General features: G+C 38.3%; 3 protein-coding genes across 7 annotated transcripts; 1 reads left to right on the top strand and 2 right to left on the bottom strand.

Annotated features, from left to right (window-relative positions):
• Positions 1-2,102: 2,102 nt before the first annotated feature.
• Positions 2,103-4,189, top strand: LOC131314230 (uncharacterized). Of its 5 annotated transcripts, none has more exons than XM_058342744.1 (4): positions 2,127-2,269; positions 3,188-3,475; positions 3,907-3,951; positions 4,053-4,189. In XM_058342744.1, the coding sequence occupies exons 2-3, from the start codon at positions 3,220-3,222 to the stop codon at positions 3,939-3,941; spliced, it is 291 nt and encodes a 96-aa protein (XP_058198727.1). In that variant the 5' UTR covers positions 2,127-2,269; positions 3,188-3,219; the 3' UTR covers positions 3,942-3,951; positions 4,053-4,189. The 5 variants fall into 5 exon arrangements, with proteins under 5 accessions (XP_058198726.1, XP_058198727.1, XP_058198725.1 ...); XM_058342742.1 differs by adding an exon at positions 3,075-3,109 and having other exon boundaries at positions 2,150-2,269; positions 3,907-4,189; XM_058342745.1 differs by adding an exon at positions 3,075-3,109 and having other exon boundaries at positions 2,196-2,269; positions 3,233-3,475; positions 3,907-4,189.
• A 6,747-nt stretch (positions 4,190-10,936) lies between these two features.
• LOC131314229 (LOB domain-containing protein 15-like) lies at positions 10,937-12,990 on the bottom strand. The gene is made up of 3 exons (XM_058342741.1): positions 12,827-12,990; positions 12,417-12,690; positions 10,937-11,561 (listed from the first exon to the last, which is right to left on the bottom strand). The coding sequence occupies exons 1-3, from the start codon at positions 12,838-12,840 to the stop codon at positions 11,145-11,147; spliced, it is 705 nt and encodes a 234-aa protein (XP_058198724.1). The 5' UTR covers positions 12,841-12,990; the 3' UTR covers positions 10,937-11,144.
• Positions 12,991-20,442: 7,452 nt separating this feature from the next.
• LOC131314228 (CBL-interacting serine/threonine-protein kinase 11) lies at positions 20,443-22,569 on the bottom strand. Its single transcript, XM_058342740.1, has 2 exons — positions 21,993-22,569; positions 20,443-21,560 (listed from the first exon to the last, which is right to left on the bottom strand). Exons 1-2 carry the CDS (start codon positions 22,263-22,265, stop codon positions 20,535-20,537), a joined length of 1,299 nt encoding a protein of 432 aa, XP_058198723.1. The 5' UTR covers positions 22,266-22,569; the 3' UTR covers positions 20,443-20,534.
• Between the last annotated feature and the right edge of the window lie 1,168 nt (positions 22,570-23,737).

The following is a 23,737-nucleotide window of genomic DNA, read 5'->3' as shown; positions in this document are numbered from 1 at the left end:
AAACGATGCAGTTTTGAGGGGAAAAGTACTGGTCTTCTTCTCATTTGGTAAGGGCTCCGTTTGGCACACGTTTTTCCCTTTTCTAAAACTGAGACGACGTAGTTTCGATTGTTAAAGCCAAAAGCCGTAAAAACAGGTTCCCCCGGCTCTGTTTGGAACATAGAGAAAAGAAAAGAAAGGAAAGGAAAAAAAAAAAAGAAGAGAAAAATGAGAGGAAAATATGAGGGAAAATTTACTACTCACCGAATTAAAAACTTTTATTTTCTTCTCTCTTTCTTTTCTAACCAAACAATGAAAGGGAAATTTTTTTAATTTTCTTTTCTTTTCCTTTCCTTTCTAAGTTCCAAACAGAGCTTAATCCCTCTAATCATCTGCTTCTCCGGCCAAAATGCCAATGGGTTCCCCCTTCTCTCTCGTCGACTCTAGTTCCTCCTTCTCCCTCATCAACTGTGGTTGCTTCCCCATCGTCAAATCCTTCTACTTCTGATCGATCCACCACCGCTCAACCACCGCAAGCCGCGGAAACAAGCACTATGGTATGTCATCCCACCTTGTTCTTCCACTCTGTTTTTTTCTATGGTATATGTCATCCTGCCAATGGGTTCCTCCTTTTTGGTCTATTGTTCTTCGAGTCTGTGTATTGTTCATTTGGTTCTTCAACCAAGTTTCTTAAGGTTTGAGTTCATCCTACATTTTCTTTTTGTTTATAGCTTGTGTTTTGTAGCTGGGTTCTTGTGGTTGTCATGACTTTCCCAAATGCCAAATCAGTGATTTTCTGGTCTCAATTCTTTTTCTTCAATGTTTCAAATGCCATGGTTAAGGGGAGGGGAAAAACCATTACTTATATGTCAATGTGGAGAAAAACCATTACTATTACTGGTTTCAGTTTATCAGATCCCAGGGAAAAAAAAAAAACAGTAATGCTACACACACAGCATTTATGCACAAATTTTGTGCACAGATTTGTTATGGGGCCCACTACGGGTCCCACACAAATAATCCGAGCCGTTCATTAAATGTAAAACATTTTTTCAAGGGCCTCCATGAAAAATCAGCTCAATCCGATACTTACAGATGCTCGATTCAATCAGTTAACTTTTCATTCAAATTTCAGAATAATGAAAAGTTAGATGATTAAATCAAGCACTTATAGGTATCGGATTGAGCTGATTTTTTGTGGAGGCCCTTGAAAAAATGTTTTACATTTAATGAACGGCTCGGATTATTTGTGTGGGACCCGTAATGGGCCCCACAACAAATCTGTGCACAAAATCTGTGCATAAATGCTGTGTGTGTAGCATTACTGGAAAAAAAAACCCAGCACTTCTGCCTCAAAACAGGATCATTTTGAGGTGTGGGAGGACCAGCAGTTTTGCCTTAAAACTGCGTCGTTTTGATGAAAAGAGGACCTAGAAGTTTTTCTCCCAAAACTACCTCGTTTCGAGGGTGTGGGTAGGAGCTACTGTCCTCACTGGGCAGCAGAGCCCCGAGTCTTCCCAATCTGGAACCCAAATAGAGAGACATAAAATTGACATAATAAAATACAAAATTCATAAAGCTCAATTCATCGAAGACCCAAACAGAACCCAAAGGGTTGGCTTGGTGTCAAGATTTGAGACTAATGGCGAAGAGATTTTCGCCTCCTCGGTAATGGTTGCACGTAATCTAACAATATTAACTCATCTTTTAACATGCTAATCCAATTAATCTAACTATATTACTCCAATTTCTACGGAGTTAGATTATACGGAGCTTTAATTGGCTTTCCGATAGTAAAAGGGCAAATTCATTGGACGAGGCTCCCGCCATTGCGGGGTCTGAGGAAGGATTGACGTACGCAAAGAGGCGGCATCTATGTTTGGTTTTCATCTTTGGGTAGTGGGTGAAGAGAGAAATAAGATAATGATTGAAGAGAGGAGTAATAAATAAATAAAGAAATGAAAGTAATAATTGGAGAAATAGGATAATAATTGAAAAGAGAAATATGATAATGATTATTTTTTTGAAACCCGTGAATGTTGAAATTATTCTCCAAAACTTATGGAAGTGCACATAAACTAGCTGAAAACTAACGAAGGTGATGCACGTAAACTAGCCGGACATCCGAATTTTAAAAACAAAAGAAACCCAAACGGGCCCAACTCGTTATGTTCTAGGGTTCGAGTATAGAGTATCCCATTGATGTTCAGATGGTGAAATACTACTCTTAGTAGCAGATTGATTAATTGAGTATCCAATCAACACCTACTACGTCGATCGAGGCCGTCTGGTAATTTCGATTCTTCCCATTCTTTTCCATTTACCAGCAATTCTATTCCCCTCTTTTTGTTGTTGAGAGAAATGACAGAAACATAGAGGAAAGCGTAACTCGCTTTTAATTTAAGGCTTAAAATTTGTTTTGATAATTTGAGGAAGAGAGGAATCTGACGTCCTCTTATCAACCATTGATTTGATTATGAAGTTCAATTTATCTCGTAATTAATTCGGTCATGGTAATCACTCACTCATGGTGTGAAATCCCCTTTTGTTCTAAGGTTGCACTCCATGTGTTCGCCTATCTGTTTCTGGGGTAGTCATTACCCCTTCAGATTTGAGTTGCTTTCGGATACTTAACTGGTATTGATATTTATAACTCTGACTGATTATGAACGTTTAGTTGTGATTTCTATCTATGGTAAAGGAGAGTCAGTAATACAAACACATTGTATCAATTCACTTGGCCATTCTCCATTCTAGGCTTTCCAGCTTCCATTATTCAAAAAATTGGTAGACGTTATGGTCTTCTGCTCACTCCTAATACTTAAACATGTTTTTAAAGACATTGGGTATGGAGATTTCGTTTGCAATCACACGAGAGACACTGTGTTGAGATTTCTTATATTCCAGCTGCTGTCATTATCATATGTAGAGTACTTTCCTTTGGAGTTTATTCGGGACCTAGTAGTATGAACTGAATGCTCACAAGCAGCCTAAGTGCATTTTGCGTATGGTTTCTTATGCCAATGAATCTCTCCTCAAAAGCTAAATGTGTTACTTAAATCTCTTGTATTTTTGTTTGTCTATCTGTGTTTTAGCGTGCGGACGTGCATTTCAGTGTCTCAAGTTTGAGGTTTGATCATCACTATCATTCTTTTTGGCTCTTCTTCTCATACATATGATGATTCTTCCATCTGTTACTCCATTGCAGAATTAAGTCTTTGAAGGATCTAGTTTTCTCTCATGGCTACTGAAGAGCCTAAAGATCCATTTAAAGCAATGGACTGGAAAAATATGCGTAGTTTTGATGTGCAGAATGAGCCCAGCACTGGGCCAGTGATAAAGAAACGGCTGCCACGAAAGATTAGGCAAATTCCTGATTGCTATTTTCTTCCTCGGAGATCAATACCCTCTGCCATTGCCTTTTACGGGGCATGGATTGCTGGTGGAATTGGTGCTGGGATGCTGTTGGAGGTCTGGATAAAGAAGAAGGTCAAAGGTATACCATTACCCATCCATTCCCACACATAATTAGTGGTTTAATATTTTGATTCGACCCCTAGACATCTGTTGTCCTATAATCACAAGATACCCATCTGAATTAAATAGCCAAGTCAAATTCAACTCTAGAGAACTGAGTAAATGTTGGTTGGCCATTACAATGCTTGGCAGTCTGGTGTCTGATGGTAGTAACACATCTGTGGAAGTTAGATGGCATCAATAGGGGCATGTTATCTATTTACGGTTTCTTATGCTATCCGTTCACTTGTGGTGATCACAAAAGGGAGAATGTAGGGACCTCAAGTTCGTGTGCAAGCTAGTCAAGATTATTTTTTGTTTGATCAGGAATCTTCATACTGCCATGTTCTGTAGTTGCAGACTTCTGAGTTGTCGATAGGCATTTTCTCTAACTATGGTTTTTCAATGCAGAGGATGGTGGTGTCATCTGGGAGTTTGACAAGTAACGATTGGATGGTATGTTTCCTAATCCATGGGTTAAAATCTAGACGACAACCGAATATTGGACTCAATTCCAAAGTTTTGCTGTTGCCAAAGAAAAGGGTTTTGATTTGCAGCTTTCTTCTCTGATTAGCTTCGGATTGTTTGCTGTAATGGGGGAAACTCAATTTGGAGTACGAATTGTTCTACATGCTTGAATTCTTTCCTGTTTGCAAGGGAAAATGTTAATATACGTTTGGATCTTGCTTTAACACATCTGCCCTTGACACACCCAAGTATGACTCATTCTAAGTTTCACAGTGTTTGGATCTTGCTTTAACACATCTGCCCTTGACACATCCAAGTATGACTCATTCTAGCCGAGCAAAAAAAAAAAAAGTATGACTCATTCTAAGTTTCACAGTGCTATTACTGCGTAACACCTTGGTGAGAAAAAAAGGCTTGTCAAAATTATTAGTTGGTTGAAGAAAATACTAGTACAATTTTGACTAGTTGGTTGAAGAAAATACTAGTACAATTTTGACTTTGTCCGAAAGGCTGCAACTTAGGTTTACCTTATTCTGTTAACGGTTTTAACAATGTAAATTTGTTCGTCGAAATAAACCTGGAACTCCTACGACCACTAACACACGGCAAGTAACGGAACACATTGTCAAACTTTAGACGTTTAAATTTATGGTTTGTTTCAAAGTTCTCCCTTGTATCTGCTGGGCTACCCGTGTGGGTTGGCTTGCATCTTAAAGTCTCCGTAACGTAGGACAGGGAGTGTGTGCTGTGCAGCTTCATGCTGCACAGCGTGCTGCACGGCCTCCGGCGAGACTTTTCCGGCATCGGTCCGACGATCGGAGACATTCACCGCGTAGAGCTCGTCGAGCTCATGCATGGATAGAAAACTGTTAGCCTGCTCTTCGATGCAATTGGAACAATGATATCCTTTTCTCGTTTAAGTTCTTGTAGTATTTCACTTGTAGCTCAAATCTCCATCACATCAAGCACAACATTATACTGTGCCCCCTCAAGGAGCTCTCATGTATCCGTTCACTTCTGTTGGGCTCTTTGACAAACCATGCGAATAACTCGGGGACTTTGTGGGTTAGATATTGAAGGACCCCGAATTTGGCTCGGGCCAAGGGAACGGTAGTAGATCTGTTTCACACCATTTCCAAACTGGGTCAAATTGATGAAATCTACCTCGTTTGCTTTGCAATCCGTGAGGCCTCATAGTGAGGGAGGGATATATCTAGGATTCTAACTTTGAACCGTTCTACGGGTACAGATCTCTCTTGCACAGAATTGGCATCACACAAATGATCCCAGCTGTTCATTAATTTTACAACAATTTTTCAAGTTGTCCTTAATCTCATCTTTCAATTTTACATTAAGAATCCAGGATCTCAAATGCCAATGACACTTAATTAGAGTTATTTCGATTGAACTGATATTTTGAAAGCCAACTCAAAAAATTATTTCACAAACAATGAACGGATTGGATCCTTTGTGTGGGACACTTGACGGGTAGTCGACCCTTATTAAAGAAAATCGTCATACAATTCTAAGATCTGTCGCTGCTCACAGCACGAACAAAGAATATGCAACGGCGCCAGAACAAAAAGGGATGGAAAAATGGGGAAGAAGAGAAGACCACCACGGGACAACAATTTTATAAAGCTCAAATTATGCAAGTAAATTATGCAAGTATATCGAAACAGCATAAATTTCATCTCGATCATTGCACTATAGTGGACTATACTCAAGGTGCATGACAAAAGAAATTTGTTGTGGCAAGGAAGATTTCAAAGACACCCCAAATTTTGAATTTGTACCCACCATATGTTTATTCTCATGCATTCTTAACAGTTGGATTCCTTGAAAATCTTAAGACGCGAAAATCTCTAGACATGGTCTACCGACATATTTTGATGTTCATAATTTGACAGCCAAAAAACATATACTATTAAGATCGAGAATGTTAATGTTTAAAAGAACAATAATTCTAATACCACATCCAAATACACACCCACACTCACATTAAGGGTGGGTCCCACACATACTGGGTGTGTAGTGTGTGCGGGCTCCACCTTTATTGAGAGTGTGGGTGTGTGATTGGGTGTGATGGTAGAATGATTGTTAAAGGAATTCTGCCCAATAATAGTCAAATCCGTCGTTCGCTAAGATTTTATTTATTTATTTATTTTTTGAGTTACGGATTGACTCCACCAGCAGTTAGCTGCTCTATCTATTTCGAAATCAAGATAACCAAATCAAACCAAACCGAGTCTTATGTCCCAACCACTTAGGATCGGCTACATGAATCATTTTCCTCCATTGAGCTCTGTCAAGGGCCACTTGTTCACACAAACTCATTATACTCATATTTTTGCGTACCACAGCATCTAATGTCAATTTAGGTCTACCCCTCCCCGTAGTATTACTACTAAAAGCTATCATATCCGCTCTCTTAACTATTGCATTTCCTGGTTTACGGTAGACATGCCCAAACCACCTTAGCCTATTTTCCCTCAACTTCTTCTCTATAGGTGCTGCATCTACCATCTCACGATCCGTTTCATTTCTAATCTTGTCTCGTCTCGATCCGTTTCATTTCTAATCTTGTCTCGTCTCGTCTAGTCTTACCACACATTGGAACTAGTTAAGCCCTATAATATGAACAGTACAATTGAGCTATACCGAGTTACGTTGTTGGTGCAAATTAATTAAGCAAGGATTATTTTTATTTTGTGCGTGCGATTAATAAGTCAAAGTCGTCAGTAACCTTCCAAGCTGATTCTACAAATGATTGTTGGAGCTAGTTTGGTAACAATCTTCTTTTTATAATTTTTTTTTTTTTTAAGGGTGTCAATTCAAATAAGGAATCCATCATTTTCATGCTATTGGACCATGACAGATTACTTCTCAATCGAGCTAGCTTGTTCAAAGTCTGTCTCAGGCTTTACATATTCTAAAGCTAATAGGAGTTCGTATATATCATCTCCAATGGGCTCCCTAAGTAAGCTCTTGCAATCCACATGGGAGCTGAGGGTGTGACCGTGTGAGAGAGAAAGTGCAAGAGAGAGACTCCATGTTTATACTCTCTTACATATTATATAATAATAAAAATCTCGCTATTCTTTTTTATTTTACTTTTTGATAACCATAATTTACCTATTCCACCGGACCACACCTTATACTTCTAAGTTAAGTTAGCAATTTCTTGACACACAAATTAAAATTAAATCAACACTTGTAGTTATTTGTCCGTCCATCTTAAGAGTCGTTTTCAGAGAGTACGTGTATTGAAAATGCTCTAGCTATCCTGATCAGCGATGTCAAAAACCTCATGTGTTAATTAAAGAGCGGAAAATTGAGGGTCTTTGGAGGGAGGTTGGTTGGGGGAGAAGAAGCAATGTCCAAAAAGTCTCCTTGAGCACTTGTTTAGTGTAAAATTTTGGGATTGGTGGTCTAATATTGAATAATAATATCAGACAAAGTTATATATATGCGACTAGTACAAGCAACCACGACGTAAAGCCAATAGAATTCCAATACCATTCTATAGTCTGTTCTGTTGGATATAGTGTTTACAACTGTGGAGTTACCCATTATTATTTCATTCATGCATATTAAAATCCTGCTAATATATTGTACTATATATATATGATCCACACGCAAAGGAAACCTTGCTGGCATTTTGACAAATTAAAAATTTGATCATATATACGTACGGCACAAACTCTATGGTACTACTAGTGCTTAATTAGAATACTTGTTTGGGGTTCTTTAGAATAAACTACCTGGACGTACTGTATGGATTTCTCGAAGTTTGAGGTCACTGGAAGTTATATCCGGTCGTTATTTTTAGAATTCTAGAATCGGTCGAGGTGAACGCAAACTGATGTCCAAGTACACATCTCCTAGCTACCACCATTACCAATCCATTATTAAGTTCCTTTCTCAGTCATAAATGAGAAAGAGATACCTAGATCGTCAATTCCAAGGTTGGTTAGTGAGAGTATAGCAACAAATTAATAAGGGACTTACTCCCGAGGTTGCCTTTCGACTTTCACCGTTACTTTTGGATCCACTAGAGTTTTATATATCGTTTGTTACCTTCAAGATTGTGAAATTAGATAAGGTACGTACGTGCACAAGCTAGTTCAAACTTATAATTTATCAAACTACTGAAATGAAGAAGCAATCCCACGTTTCCTATTGCAACAGTACCAGTACACATCAAATAGTGAACATTGTTGAATAAAACCTTTTAAAAAAAATTAAAACAGCATGAATGATGTAGGACAAAATTTTAGGAAATTTCAATTTTATGGAAACTTTATTATAGGAATTATTCGTTTTAGGAATTCCCCTTTTAATACCACTTGTTTAGGCATGTTCCTATTAGTCTTTTAATTTTGTTAGTGGTTGTTTACAAGTATTGTTTTGCTTGGTCTCCATTTTAAGTAATTACCTTATTGTTAGGACTCCTACTAGTACAAATAAGGGTGTAAGTTATTCAATTATTAAAAGCTTTTAAGCTTTTTATGAATAATATTCAGAGATTCTCTTTCTTTCTTGTGCACAAGAATTGCTCGTCGCGACGAGTTGTTTATCTTGTTTGGACTAGTACGCTAACTAGTCTTTCGTGAATTCTGCTGCGTCAAGTGGTATCAGAGCAAGGCTTTGTCTGGTTCAATGGCACCAAACACAGAAGAAGACACACCCATTGACGTTGGTCGTGGGCTTGCTGACCTAAGGAAGATGGTGGAGGATCAACAAGCACAGTCGACCGAGATCCGTCAGGATACCCACACTCAGTTCGCTGAGATCCGTGAGATGTTGCAGGGGTTGACTCTACAAAATCGCCAAAGGCCAGAAAGGGTTGAGAAGGATTGCGCATTGGGATTTGCCCATCGCCAACCTCCTAACCAGAATAGGAACCGCGTTGAGGGATTTTTCCGCAACCAACCTATTCACCATAACGTCTCCAGAGGATATTCTTATTATTATTACGATAGTAGGAATAAATTTGAAGGCGAGCTATTCGAGAACCATAATGCTTATCAGTCGATACAGCGACAACCAAATTTCAGGTATTACGATAATTTGCCAAAATTTAGTGGTCTTTAATTTTTTGAAGATCATTTGGATTGGATTCTAAACATCGAAGATTCCTTCGAGTGTGCAAAAATTCCAACAGAACAAATGTGAAGGTATTTGTTAGTGAAGCTTACGGGACCAGCGCTACGATGGTGGCTAGATATGCAATTTCTAAAAGATCGATTGGGCAAGCGTCGAATTTATGCATGGTACAGAATTAAAAAATATATGATGGAGAGATTTTTACCAAGGAATTATGAGAAATTGTTGGAGGAAAAATATAGGCCAAAACAGTATCATGCAGAACAAATTATTGTAGAAGCCGTGGGAGAGGTCAAAATTGAAGTTGAAGGTCAAGACGAAATTAACATCGATACTTGTGTGCAAAAGGATACTGAAATTGTTTCCGATGCGGTTGCAAAGGAACAAAAGAATATTGCATTGGAGGTTTGTGCGTTTGGGCTTGATGAATCATCCACAATGGAGTTGACTACAACATTACAAGAAAATATGGTTATTGCTGAAATTCGATTTTCTAACAAAGGAGTGCCAACCAACTCTATAATAAATCAAAGTCTAGAGAACCAGCAACTTCAACATAAGGTTCTAGTTGTAGATTTTCTTGGAGTGCAACAATTTGATTGGGTTCCCAACATTCATCTAGTGAATCTTGTCAACAAGTTAAGGCATGCTGAGAAACAATCTTTGCAAATACACTTTTTCTTGAAGTTTTATTTCAAGATAAGAAATGAGTTGAAGTATTCTAAGTACCTGTTTCTTTGGCATGGAAGATGACAGATTCCTAATGAGAACTTGAGGTCGAGTTCTTTTGAAGAAAATGAGACTGATGTAGAACAAAAATTTAGAAAATTTCAATATTAAGGAAACTTTATTCTAGGAATTATTCGTTTTAGGAATTCCCCTTTTAATGCCATTTGTTTAGGTATATTCCTATTAGTCTTTTAATTTTGTTAGTCTTTGTTTACAACTTTACAAGTATTGTTTTGCTTGGTCTCCATTTTAAGTAATTATCTTATTGTTAGGACTCCTACTAGTATAGGACTCCTACTAGTATAAATAGGGGTGTAAGTTATTCAATTATTAAAAACTTTTAAGCTTTTTATTAATAATATTCAGAGATTCTCTCTTTCTTTCTTGTGCGCAAGAATTGCTCGTTGCGACGAGTTGTTTATCTCGTTTGAACTAATACGCTAATTAGTCTTTCGTGAATTCCGCTGCGTCAATGAACTAGTACAAAAAATGTTACGGCCAGACCATTTTGGAATCATTATCTCGAATAAACAGGTGAAAATGCAAGAGGTGAAAAATAAGAATTCATGTTACAGCATTCAAGCGATGGGCAATCTTCAATGATCTTTGGAATCTCAAATAGTAGAAGTGTATACGAATTCACAACCACCAATTATCCACCACATACTATAATGATCTTTGCATTACTTTGTTACTCTCATCGTCCCAATTTATTTGAAAATTAAAATTCAACTTATTTAGTGAAGGAATATAATCATTACAATTTAAAAAGTTTGACTTTCCACAAATCTCCTTCAATTCAAATTTTAGATGTCACTTCAAATTAAGAAAGAAGGGTAAAATGGTATTTTTTTAGAATTTTCTTTCCAGATCTTTTCAAAATGGACAAACATTTTAGAACAATGAAAAGTCAAAAAAAGGACGGAGGGAGTATTACCAGTATTTTTTTGGGTACTTCAAAGAGTTCAATATTCAACGGAACGACCTACAATTCTTAAAATTCAAATACAGACCCAAAAGTACCCTTAAGAATTAAGGACACATTGTGTAATGTGGGACTCATTGAACATAAGCAATAGTACTTATAGTAACTGTCTTAACAAGAATATCTAACATATATAGGTAAGAGAGGAAATAACCAACAAATTACTGTAATTAAATAGAAACAAACTATCCAAAGAAGTGCTTTGAAGTTGTAGTACTGCTCCGTTTGGCTGTCGAGAAAATGTTAAAGAAATTAAACGACTTTCTCGGCCTTCAAATGGAGTTGAATCCAAACAACGCGAAGACTAAACGAGAGACCCAATAGGTTTACAAAATCTACTTATATATATATCCTCTCTCTAGTCAAGATCATATGGGACGCTAATATTACTCGGAATGTGGTTATATACCATTGCAATAGTTGCCGGGGACGTGTACAAAGAAGAAGAAGAAACCATAACAGACGGTGGAGGCGGCAGTAGTACTGGAGGAGGAGGAGACGCGGGAGCAGCCTCGGTCGAGACTAAACTAGGAGCATGAGGAGTACTACTGGAAGCGCCGACGCTAGCGATAACATTGTTGTTGTTAGCAGCTTCTCTATATCTGTATCTCAATATCTCAGTCCTCGTTGCATTAAGTTCTGCTTGAAACAAATCAACCTCTTGCTGTAGAGCTGAGATTGCACCCATGCATCCGTACACAGGGTCCCTGAGCCTCACATTTGCTTCGTAAACCAAACTATTCGCGGTGTCCGTTCTTTTGCTCTCGGGTACCTCCTAATTATACAGCACTAATTAACATTAATACCCATGAAAAAAAATACTCCCTCCGTCCCGATTTGTTTGTCCATTTTTAAAAAATCAACTTTTTAAGGGAACATAATGATTGCTCTTTAAGAGTTTTGATTTTTCAAGAATACCCCTCAATTTCCTAGCATTAAATGGGAGTGGACATTCTCCAATACATTATTTTTTGAAAGAGAAAGGGCATTAAGGAAATTTTAACAAGTCAAACTCATATTGGACAAATATTTTGGGACACTTAAAAGTCAAAAAGTGTACAAACAAATTGGGACGGAAGGAGTACTAAAGAGTAGTAGCAAAATCAGAAGCAAATTTTCCTATGTACTAGTAATATTCATTTCTTGCACTCTTCTAAACTCAATGGCAGATAGATACCATGTTAATTTCTCTATTCACTTTAAAGTTAATATCTTGCACTAGTCTGCTAGACAAGAAATTGGAAAAAAACAGTAAATGGTCTTGGTCGATGACCACCGCTTTTATATTCATCCCATAAATCGTATTTTGGTCGCACTTCAACTTTTTGGATAAAAGAGCTAGGCCGCGGCTATGAATTAGATTAGGGTTTTTTTTTTTGTAATCCTTATTTGAACCTGTTCTGTCGATAGATTTTGAATCTTATTCTTGAGGATTTCTTTTATGTATGATATAGAACGACTTTCAAAACAGCGAAAAGAACCCCAAGCTTCTAAATTCTCAAAAGAAGCCAAAAACATCCTCAAAATGAGGAGCGTTTGTGTTCTAAAAAGCTCTCTCCTAAAATTATTTCTGAAATTCTGAAACACAAAACGATAACGATTGCTTAGAATCTAGGAAATTTATATATACCATGAGCATCTTGGAGACGTTGCTGGCACCGAAGACTCTGTGAACGGCGGCAAATCGGTAGGGTTCAAGTGGTGAGAAATAGGGAGAGAAAGGGCAGTCTTCCGCGCATCTTCTCCTCAACAGCTTACACGCCGCACAAGGTGTTATTGTGTTCGTCAACGAGTTCGTCGTCCCCAAAACATTGCTTCCATTAATTCCCATTTGTTGAGATGTTATTATCGATGCATCCCTCTCTCTCTTATTAATCCTCCTTCCTATCTCATCAAACCTCTCCCTAAACCAATTCCGGCCAACAAAAAGTCAACAAATAACAAAACTAAAATAACTAAAGAAAAAAAAAAAAAGGGGAGGGGGGGTTCTAATTGCATGAATCTTCTACGAAATTAAAATGGAGAAAAACAGGTAATTACCTTTCTCTGGACATCCAGGCATGCTACTATGGAGTTGAAGAGGTGGGAGAAGAAGGAAAGGAGAATCAGAAAGGAGGGGAAAGAGTGCTTAAAAGGCAAGGTAATATAACAAGTTAAGAAAAGTAGGTCAGCGATTACTTTTTTAATTGCTAAGAGATATGAAAGGAAAGGGTACAGGACTTTTGATATTAATATTAGTACGGCTTTGAATGGATAGAGAGAAGAGAGAGGAAATTAGCTCATCTGGTTCCTTGGTTGGTGCAAAATTGATCAGGGTTTGATTATGAGATTAGACCATTGAAAAGTAATTTCTTTTGTGAATTTTAGTCTCATCGTGGATTGATTTGCCTTTGACTAGACTGGATGGTGAATTAGTTAAGATACGCATAAATTGACCCGGACAGCCCAGGGAAAAAAAACTGGGAATTAGAGAGAATTATGCCAGCTCTTTCAAAGCTGCCCACGTGTGACTAATTCTAATTGCAGCTAGATATATATTGACTTTTTGAACAACAAACACATATAGTACTGTATTATTATGTTAAAAAAAATGGGGAAAATTGCGGAGTAGCTATGGTGTTCTGCAGTCGATCGAGATGAATTGAACAAGTAAAAATAAAAGTCAATAAAAATAAATATTTTAGTCATAGAAAATATTGGTGAAGGATTTTTTTGCACCTAAGGTTTGTATATATATATATACACACAAAACTTCTAATAAGGGCGCCCTTACCGTATTACGGTAAGGACGTCCCTTTTCCAACCAATTTGAGATGATCCGAGCCGCTCAATGTGTTTAAAATGTGATTTTAAGAGTAGTCGCGAGAAATTAGCAAAAAAAAGACCGAAAAATGCTTGATCTGAGCAGTTTTTGTTTGTATTTTATCGAACGGTTCAAATAAAAACTACTCAAATCAAGCCTTTTCCAGTCCTTTTTTTTGCTGATTTCTTCCGGGTACCTTTAAAATCACGTTTTGTACACATTGAGCGGCTCGGATCATCAAAATTCGGTCGGAAAAGAGAAGAAAATGGAAAGCCCTTACCGTAATACGGTAAGAGCGCTCTTATTAGAAGCTTATACACACACAATTATACAAATGTACATAGTCACTTCCAATTACTACTCATTCATGATTCAAGATTCATATATTTCGAAATCCTCACGTGATCATGAGATTGTGAGTAATTTAATTAGTAGTGGAGTTACTGCAAAACTTGGTGCATAAGACCATTGTCCCATGCATGGTTGAATAAAAATTACAAGGCCCACAGAAAAATGTACAGGGCCGACCTTCTCTCACTCTTACGTATTTATAACTCTGTCATTTCTTGATTTCCGCGGTAATTATCCCAACGACTAACTTATTAGCCAGTTGTGAATCTTCTTGGCATTTAGTGTTTCACATGCGAGAGGGCATTACGTACAAATAATCGTTATATCCAAAGTGGAAAGATTATTTCGTTCACTTCTTTGGATTTTCTTTCTTTCTCCCTCCTAGAGTATTTGCTTCCCTTTTGGTGACAAACTTTCAAACATAATTTTTTATGTTAGTGTTGATATCAAAGTAGGTGTAGGATAAGGAGGGAGACCTAAAAAGGGAAAAAAACTTCGACCATTGGAGGTACTAAAAAACTTCAAGTGCTTAACACTTGCTTTAGATGAAAGGCAATGGAGCCCTCAGTTATGGTTTGACCCCTATTAATGTGGCTAAGAAGTCGCACCCTCCTTTTTCTTTACTAAAAAAACAGGTATACTTCGACCATTGAAGGTACTAGTAAAAAACTTCAAGTGCTTAATTACACTTATTTAGTATGCAGAGCCGGTCCTGATTTTTCAGAGGCTTAAAGCTAAAATAAAAGAATGAGGTCATTTTGTTGGATTATTATAAGGAGTAAAAAAGTTGGAGGGGCCCCTAAAATTCAATTTTTTTTTGGAGGCCTAAAGCGACCGCAACGCAAGCTTTAACTCAGGGTCAGTTCTCTGTTAGTGTTGATGATGGTTTATTTTTTTTTAAGTTGATGCTGTAGCTTTCTCTCCATCCTATCTGGTTCAAAGTGATCGAGGGGCTTTTCCGGTGCTGTTTTTGTTTTGTGTTGCTGCTGTTTTTTTTTTTTTTTTTGGGGAGTTTTTAGTCTATTTTGTACTGGAGCTGGAGCAGAGGTTGTGGGTGTCTTTGTTCTTTGCTTTGGTTGATTAATTTCTTGCCACCCTCGTAGAGTCTTGTTATTTTTGCCTTTGGGTCTTTGGTGGCTGTTCGCAGTCTTGCCTTGAGTCCATTTAGTCTTTGTAATTCATTTTTAAAGATTAATAAATTTCTCATTTTGTCGAGAGGAAAAAAATTAACATATATGAAGTTTTTGAAAACCATAACTTCGGGTGTTGTAGACAGTGGACGACCTCTCACCCTTTTAAGATGAATGTATTCCATGAACATAATGATGTCTTAGGTTTTGAAGTGAAAGGCACAGAAAGTAGTTGGGTATTAATCCAATTTTAGTCTATTTTTGTTGTAAATATGCCAACATGGTATTCGGCTTCTATCTCCATTTCAAAACTGACTGTAATGTTCTTTATACTCTCTTATTATTAATTTGTAAAAGAACCCCAAAACTCACATTCATATTTTCTGCTGCTTATATTCAATATTTGTAAAAATTGAACAAAAAATAGGTAGTAGGGTTTTAAAACTCATAATGACATCAATTTACAAATTGTTGGTTTTCCAAGATGGTGATATATTTCATACTCATTCGCGATGACAATCGCAATATATCTCTTATTCTTTAAGTAGCCGCAATGTCTCCTAGCTATTCCCATCAAAGTCGATAGTTTTATATGTTGGAAATTGACTAGAATTCCTAAATTGACTAGGATTCCTTTTCCTATTTGGTTTAGGTTTATTTAGTGTTTTCCTATAAATAGGGACCTTGGGGGTTCCTAGGGTTATGGTCTTTTGTTCAAGGGCTTAGATATTAGGGTTTTGTTTATGCTCTTAGGGTTCCACCAAGGGTTTGTGTCTCCCTTTTGGGTTCCACCAGAGATTTGTCCCTAGATATCTGTTTGGTGCTTCAAGTAGAGTTACGGGTATAGCCGGCTCTTTGTTTCTCTCCCCGTTTATAGTGAATCCTCTTGCTCTTTTTCCCGTGGAGTACGTTCTTGCTTTGTGCTTGAACGGAACCACGTATATCATTGTGTTCTTGTTTATCGCTTGTTGATTTGTTATATTCTCAATTTCGTGTTCGGCACAACAAATTGGTATCAAAGCCAGGTTTCAATCCGAGGCTTTTGTTTTCTGTTGCGTATTGTGCAATTGGTGATCGTTTCAATGGCGACTCGTTTCGAAATTGCGAAGTTCGATGGGCAGAGCACTAGCTTCAGTTTATGGCGTATTAAGATGAAGGCTTTGCTTGTTCAACAAGGATTACACAAGACTTTGTTAGGAAAATTGAAGAAGCCTGCTGATATGCAGGATAGTGTGTTTGAGGATCTCGATGCGAAGGCGCTCAGTTCGATTCAGTTGTGTTTAGCCGATGATGTGCTTCGCGAGGTCGGGGAGGAGGATACTACTGCCGGTATTTGGTTGAAGTTGGAAAGCATCTATATGACGAAGTCTCTTACCAACCGGTTGTATTTGAAGCAGCGCCTTTATACGTTTCGTATGAGGGAAGGTACGCCCGTAAAAGACCATCTAGATGAGTTAAATCGAATTATTATGGATTTAAAAAATATTGATGTTGTGATTGATGATGAAGATCAAGCCCTTATTGTGTTATGTTCTTTGCCTGCATCTTATGAGCATTTTGTTACTACCCTACTTTACGGGAGGGATACGATTTCCATGGAGGACGTTAAGTCTAGTTTGTATTCGAAAGAATTGAGGAAAAAAGTATCCGGTGAGGGTGGTGATTTTGATGCTCAGGGTTTGATGGTGCAAGGAAGAACTTCTGAGAGGGATTATGGCAGTAGAGGGGTTTCTGGCTCTCGTTCCACAAATCAGGAAGTAAAGTGTTTTTACTGTAGGAAATATGGGCACATGGTGAGAAATTGTCCTAGGTTGAAAAATAAGGATAATTTTGAAGAGAAGGTTGTTGCTGGTATTGTTGAAGAAGATTCCGACGATTCACTTATGGTTCTTTCTGTGAGTGTCGGTGATGTCTGTTCGAATAACGAATGGATTCTGGACTCCGGATGTTCTTACCACATGTGTCCGAATAAAGATTGGTTCGATACTTATGAATCGGTCAGCTGTGGTACAGTTCTTATGGGGAATAACATGTCCTGTAGAATTGTTGGGATTGGAACAATTAAAGTCAGAATGCATGATGGGTTTGTGAGGACGTTGTTTGGTGTTCGACATATACCAAATTTGAAGAGGAACCTTATCTCTTTGGGTACTCTTGACTCTTTGGGTTGGAAGCATACCGCTGAAGGTGGAGTCTTGAGGGTTTTGAAGGGTGCTCGTGTTTTGATGAAGGGTCGGAAATCGAATAACCTCTATGTGCTTGATGGTAGTACGATTGTGGGTGCTACATCTTTGGGTTCTTCATCGGTGAATTCGAGGTTGACTCAGTGTTGGGTTTTTAACTCTGTGGTAGAGTCGGTAATTAACTCCGTGTGGAGTTTGAGCAGATCTTCGAGTGCATTCGGGAGGGATGCGTTGGGTGGGAGGTGCCCGTTGGAAGATAGAGGCTCAATTTGGAGGCATGTGCGGCTGGGTTTCCTGAGTCGCGTTTACAAGGTCAAGCAGGTGTGCTTGAGCCTTACTCGTTTGTGCCGTTGGTGATGGCCCCGTGGGGGGGCTTTTGGGGGAGATGAGCGATTAAAGGAGAGGATTGCCTATAGTGTTGAATTCGATGGAATTCAAGTCAAGGTGGAGATTTGTTGGAAATTGACTAGAATTCCTAAATTGACTAGGATTCCTTTTCCTATTTGGTTTAGGTTTATTTAGTGTTTTCCTATAAATAGGGACCTTGGGGGTTCCTAGGGTTATGGTCTTTTGTTCAAGGGCTTAGATATTAGGATTTTGTTTATGCTCTTAGGGTTCCACCAAGGGTTTGTGTCTCCCTTTTGGGTTCCACCAGAGATTTGTCCCTAGATATCTGTTTGGTGCTTCAAGTAGAGTTACGGGTATAGCCGGCTCTTTGTTTCTCTCCCCGTTTATAGTGAATCCTCTTGCTCTTTTCCCCGTGGAGTACGTTCTTGCTTTGTGCTTGAACGGAACCACGTATATCATTGTGTTCTTGTTTATCGCTTGTTGATTTGTTGTATTCTCAATTTCGTGTTCGGCACAACATTATATATTGTCCTGCCTAGCTAGTGAGCAATGCAATCGCAATCGCAATATATCTTTGGTCACAAAGATAATCGAAGAAGAGAGGGGATACTTCTTTGGGAAAATCACATTTCTCTTTCCTATCCCTTTAATTAGCCTATTTTGGCACAAGAAAAATCACTTAGCTTTTCTTTGTCTTTACTCCAAAAAGGTTTTGCATTCTTTAGTTTTGCGTCAAAGTTTTGTAAATTATTGATTCATCTCAAGAGTAATCAAAAAAGTGAAAAATTATAATTGAAACTCACAATTTCCTGAATAAAGATAAAAATAAGCCAAAAATTCAGACCTTTTTTTTTTTTTTGTGTGGTAATTAGGTGCGGAGTACAATACAAGCGTTCATTGGAGTGCGAGTAAAACTATATACTCATTTACGAAGCTGCTGCAAAGCGGCTTTTTACGGAGTTGAGTAATCTCAGCTGTCTGTTTGTGCATTGGACGGCCCGAATTGAAAATAATCTTTTAACGGTTAGATAATCTATTACCGTTAAAGCGTTCAAAACACTTTTGGACAGCCGAGATTGAGTTCTGTAAACACTTGTTTTACATCTGCTCTGTAAACAAGATTTTCTCAAACTATTTACCGGAAGAGAGCAAAGATTGTATTTCTAGATTTTTAAGTTGTGATAGTAAAAATCAAGGCCCAACAACATATCAACAAATACGTTGCCTCGTTATAAGGCCCACCTTGAATTAGAATTGGTTCTGCTTCCGAATGGTGTTCCAAAAGGCACAAACAGAGGTTACAGGCCCATATTGGAATTCCTTCGGCACGGGATTCTTCAAGATAAGGATGACAACTTCTGTATTGATTTTTTTTTTGTCACTCAAAATGTCTAGCCTACTTCTAAAAAGATAAGGACGAAGTACTGCTAATTAAGCGGCATACGGGTGGAGCAAGTCCAAAGACCATCATCTCCCAAATCAAGCACTCGCGTTCATGACAAGAATTGAACCCTCTTACATTCAATGCGAAAGAGGTGAAAAGTGTTATTGGGTTACAAGCCCGTTGACAATATCGGTATTGGTTTCCACCTCCACTTTATTACGGTTCTAGTTGATGATCTCAGTCGAGCCACAAAATATTAGCCGTCGCTCAACTTCTATGCTTCTTCTTATTCAACCAGCAGTGTTATTGAAGTTTCACAACTCACGATATGTATCTTATGATTCGACCCTTTTGGAGCTAAAATCGATGCGTTCTCTAAACGTATCCATTTTAAAAAAATCTTGTGATCACATATCATGCGTTACGTACTTATAATTCAGTACTTTTAGAGAGAAAAAAAAAAAAAAAACTATGTATGTTTCTAAACTTATTTTATCTTCTCGATTTATGATGCAATGCACAATACTTTTATTTATTAGAACATGTTATTTTGTTTTAATATGTGCAATAGACATGTATATATTTTAGGTTAATATAAATATGGTTCCAACTCATATTTACTTTTAGCAACGGCTTTTTACAATATACGATGGATCTCCCGGTATCATGCGAAGATGAAGACAAGAACGATATACAACACGCATCTTATTTTGACTTTCTTGTAAGTTGTAACCAACGACACCCATTTTTTAGTCACATTCAAATTCAATGAATGAATAGCTTTTTAGTCACATTCAATGAATGCGATAAATATTTAAACTAAGAACCAAGTTCTGCCACTTCACCTGTTTGTCACGAATGTATAACACCGAATCGACAACTTAATTGTCATTCTTCAAAGATCCCTTCACTCATTAATTAAACCACTAATAAGCTAGCTGTTGCTTACTACACCTCCAGTAATACGTGGAATTAAAAACACGAACAAACCAGAAAAATTAATAAAACACTAAAAAAAACAATAGACACGATTGCATAGTACTCCAACACACATAGCATCCAAAATACAGCGGAACCCATTAACCACACAAAAGAAAAAGAAAAAGAAAAACCCAAAAACCAAGCTAATCTTACACAAGAACTTGATTGCACGTATTCTCCAATTTTTTTTCCTCTTCATTTCGTTGTCTTTATTATCTAAATGCCTGAAGCTTTTCACAAAGAAAAACATACAGATACAATATGATACTATTCCGGTTAAGAATATAGAAAAAAACTCGGCCATATATGTTTTTGTTTTCAATAGCTATGATTATTAGAGGGGATGGTCTATCTCGAAAACCTGTCTCTTTGGACCGGATTTCTGAGATCGTGATTCTATCTCGGTCATATTATTGTTTAATGTACAAACTCGACAGCACAAACACCGAACCGAACCCACTCATTAAAACACGTAATTTAAGGGAAAATGATACCCACTCATTAAAACACATAATTTAAGGGAAAATGATACAAGTAGCAATCATATATGCTGGCCACATAAATTATATCAGCTACCGGGAACCGGGGCTCCCGGTGAGGAAATGAGCTCCGGCTTGATTTTATTCGTCCACACCTCGTTGTACAAACCGGCACTCCCCGCTTTCCACCTAATCTCCACAACTACCAAATCGTCAGTCAACCGGTAAACCTCCAAGGCCATCACCAAATTACCATTCAGCCCTTCCAACTCCAACCCCCATTCCTTCTTCCTCTTCAACCTACCAACGTTCCCAACCTTCACAATATTCTCAACTTTCTCGATGACTCTCTCGGGCGACTCGGCCAACACGAGCCGCTCGTTGTCGACCGCGTCGGCCGAGTTATCGAAGAGCCCGGACAGATTCAACCCGGACGAGAACGATATCAGGTCAAACGCGTTTAGTGTCCCATCACACCCGTCTTCTTTCTCGATCTTTTCATCGAATAATTCTTCCTCGTAAAAGTTAATCTCTTTGTAGTTCTTTTTGAACCATGGGTGCCGTATAATCTCATCAACAGTTATTCTCGTCGCGGGATTCGTATCCAGGAGACGAGAGAGGAACCGTTTGAGATCAGACGACATCCATTTGGGACACCGGAATTCTCCTTTGTAGATCTTCTTGTACATCATCATAAGATTGGGGTCGTTGAAGGGCAAATAACCAGCCGTCAAAACAAACAGGATGACTCCGCATGACCACACGTCCACCTTCGCCCCATCGTACCCTTTCTTCGCGAGAATCTCGGGGGCCACGTAAGCAGGCGTGCCGCAGAGCGTGTGCAACAAGCCGTCGTGGCGGACTTGGTCCGTCACGGCGCTGAGCCCGAAGTCGGACACCTTTAAGTCACCGTTCTCGTCGAGGAGAAGGTTTTCTGGCTTCAAGTCGCGGTGGAAGACGCCGCGGGAGTGGCAGTACCCGACGGCAGAAATCAATTGCTGAAAATATTTACGGCTGAGATCTTCGCTGAAGCGCCCCTTGGCGACTTTAGCGAAGAGCTCGCCGCCTTTTACAAACTCCATTACGAAGTATATCTTGGTCTTGGTGGCGAGTACCTGTAAAAATTCAGATCATAAGAGGAGGCTGATTAAGAGGCGCAATTATTAAAATCATTGGACATATTAAACTTTGACATGGATAAGAATCAGTAGATGAACAATTGTAGGGATGGGTAGTATAATAATTCCCACAAATTACAAAAAAAAAAAAGTTGGAAATTTAATCAATTATTTTTAACGATTCATTAATTTTAACCAAAGTTCCAACATCTGCTCTTTTCGAGAAATAAAAAATTCTTCTTGTATCTTCCGTCCGTTCTTTTTTTTTTTTTTTTTTGTAGATTTTTTTTTATTATTTTAGAATTCAGTTAACAGAAGAGTACGGATGTATTTGAATTTCATAGTATTAGTAGGTCAAACTCCAAAACAGTAGGTAATGGAAATGATGAATTGTGCATTCGAAAACTTTAAACCAAGAATCATATATACCTCGAAGAGCTTGACGATGTGGGGGTGGCGCAACCGGCTCATGATGGAGATCTCGCGTTTGACATTAGACATCAAATTGGTGCCGGCAATCTTATTCTTGTTGATAACCTTGACGGCGACGCTCTGGCCGGTGGCTATGTTCCTGGCGTGGTACACCTTGGCGAAGGCGCCGCAGCCGAGGAGTTTCCCGAGCTCATACTTGCCGAACAAACCGTTGCTGTTGTCCATTCTCGTTGTGGCGGCGGCGGTCGGTACATGTTCGATCTCCGGCATGGGGTTGCGATCTTCCGGAGACCGAACGGAGTTAATGTCGGCTTTCAGGAGAATTTTAAACGGAATGGCCTGAGAAGTAGTCGCTTAGCGGAAATTTCTCTCTCTCTCTGCAACTATGGGCGTTGTTTGACTAAGTTATTATAGTCAGGTGGTTGAGAATTTGATTCAATATGCGTGATTTAAGCGTTTGATGAATTTGAATCGCCTATACTTAGTCGACACGTGTACAATGAATGAGAGACACCTAGAAGCAGGAGAAAAGGGAGACACGGTTTTACACCGTGCCAACGTGTTAGCTTTTTTTTGTTTAATCTTTCGATCACGGTATCCATGTGATCACTCTTATTACAAGAAGAAGAAACCGTGTTTCATTTTTAGAGGCCGGTTTGTTGTTTGTAATAAAGGGGGGAAAAAAACCCGACGAGTTTGGCTTATTTGACATTAGAAAACAAATAATATGTGTCCTTCGTGAGGTCGTAGGTTCGAATTACACGGAGACCAAACATTTTAAACGTCGGGGCCATTTGAGAATTTAACCGGTCATTAGTTTCACGACTTCAAAATTAGAAGATGTGCGGGAAAACTAATGTGAACATAACATAGGGAAGGCACAAAAACGGGGAGAAAAAACGATTTTGGTAAAGCAGAACTATGTCACTAAAATTCTTTTATGCCAATTTGGGATGCTGCCATTTGCCTGCCTCTAAAATGGGGCTTACGAGTTTTTTGCAAACAACAGGTCCACAGTCGTTAAGGATCGTATTCTTTGGAAAGTTAGATAAATTAATAAGCTTGCAACCACTATTCAGACAACGGTGGAGGCATTTGACTAGCTGATTGGCCTTGACTTCTGCAAATGGCATACTTGGCAGCTGGCCGGCATCTATAACAATCCTCCAAACCCGGGGTGTGTGTTGTGCATAACGCGGTGCTGCGCGTGATTTGAGCCGTCAGATGTACGATCCGACAGTATAGAATGATCGGTGGCTATTTAGTACTCTTCATCCCAAAATTTTAGTCCCATCTGACCCTTGTTGATGTCCTAAAAATATTATCCATGAATGAAAGTAATCGGCAAAAATTGATGAATTTACTAATTTAGTCTTCCTTTTTGAAATTAAAGACCATATTTGACAATGCAATGGTGACGTTTTGAAATTTGAAGGATAAAAAGAGAAAATAAAAGCATGAAAAGTGTGATGATTGTGTTACCTAAATAAATTTGAATTCCGAAGAGGAACCAATAAATTAATTAGGACCAAGGAAGTATTTAAAAACTAAAGTTGGCCATGGCCTATAGAGCACCAGTCAATGGACTACATATAGTGTAAGTGTATCCACTATCCAGAGTTTTTTGTTTTTTGTTTTTTTTTATTTTGTTTTTTTATCAATATTAATTAACCGTCGAAATTAGGGAAATACTGTAGCTAGGAAAGAGGAAAGGGTTGAGGGTCTATTTGTTTTTTGTTTTT

The sequence above is a fragment of the Rhododendron vialii genome, chromosome 13a (genome assembly GCF_030253575.1).
Source record: "Rhododendron vialii isolate Sample 1 chromosome 13a, ASM3025357v1".
Taxonomy (NCBI): Eukaryota; Viridiplantae; Streptophyta; class Magnoliopsida; order Ericales; family Ericaceae; genus Rhododendron; species Rhododendron vialii.
This window is presented reverse-complemented; position numbering and strand designations above follow the sequence as displayed.

Excerpts from the sequence above, each read along its gene's own strand:
- LOC131314230 (XM_058342743.1), top strand. The coding sequence starts at position 3,220 with ATGGCTACTGAAGAGCCTAAAGATCCATTTAAAGCAATGGACTGGAAA. Across the intron at positions 3,476-3,906 it reads GATAAAGAAGAAGGTCAAAG|AGGATGGTGGTGTCATCTGG; the intron begins GTATACCATTAC and ends TTTTCAATGCAG.
- LOC131314229 (XM_058342741.1), bottom strand. Across the intron at positions 11,562-12,416 it reads ACGTCTCCAAGATGCTCATG|GAGGTACCCGAGAGCAAAAG; the intron begins GTATATATAAAT and ends CTGTATAATTAG.
- LOC131314228 (XM_058342740.1), bottom strand. The coding sequence starts at position 22,265 with ATGCCGGAGATCGAACATGTACCGACCGCCGCCGCCACAACGAGAATG. Across the intron at positions 21,561-21,992 it reads ACATCGTCAAGCTCTTCGAG|GTACTCGCCACCAAGACCAA; the intron begins GTATATATGATT and ends GAATTTTTACAG.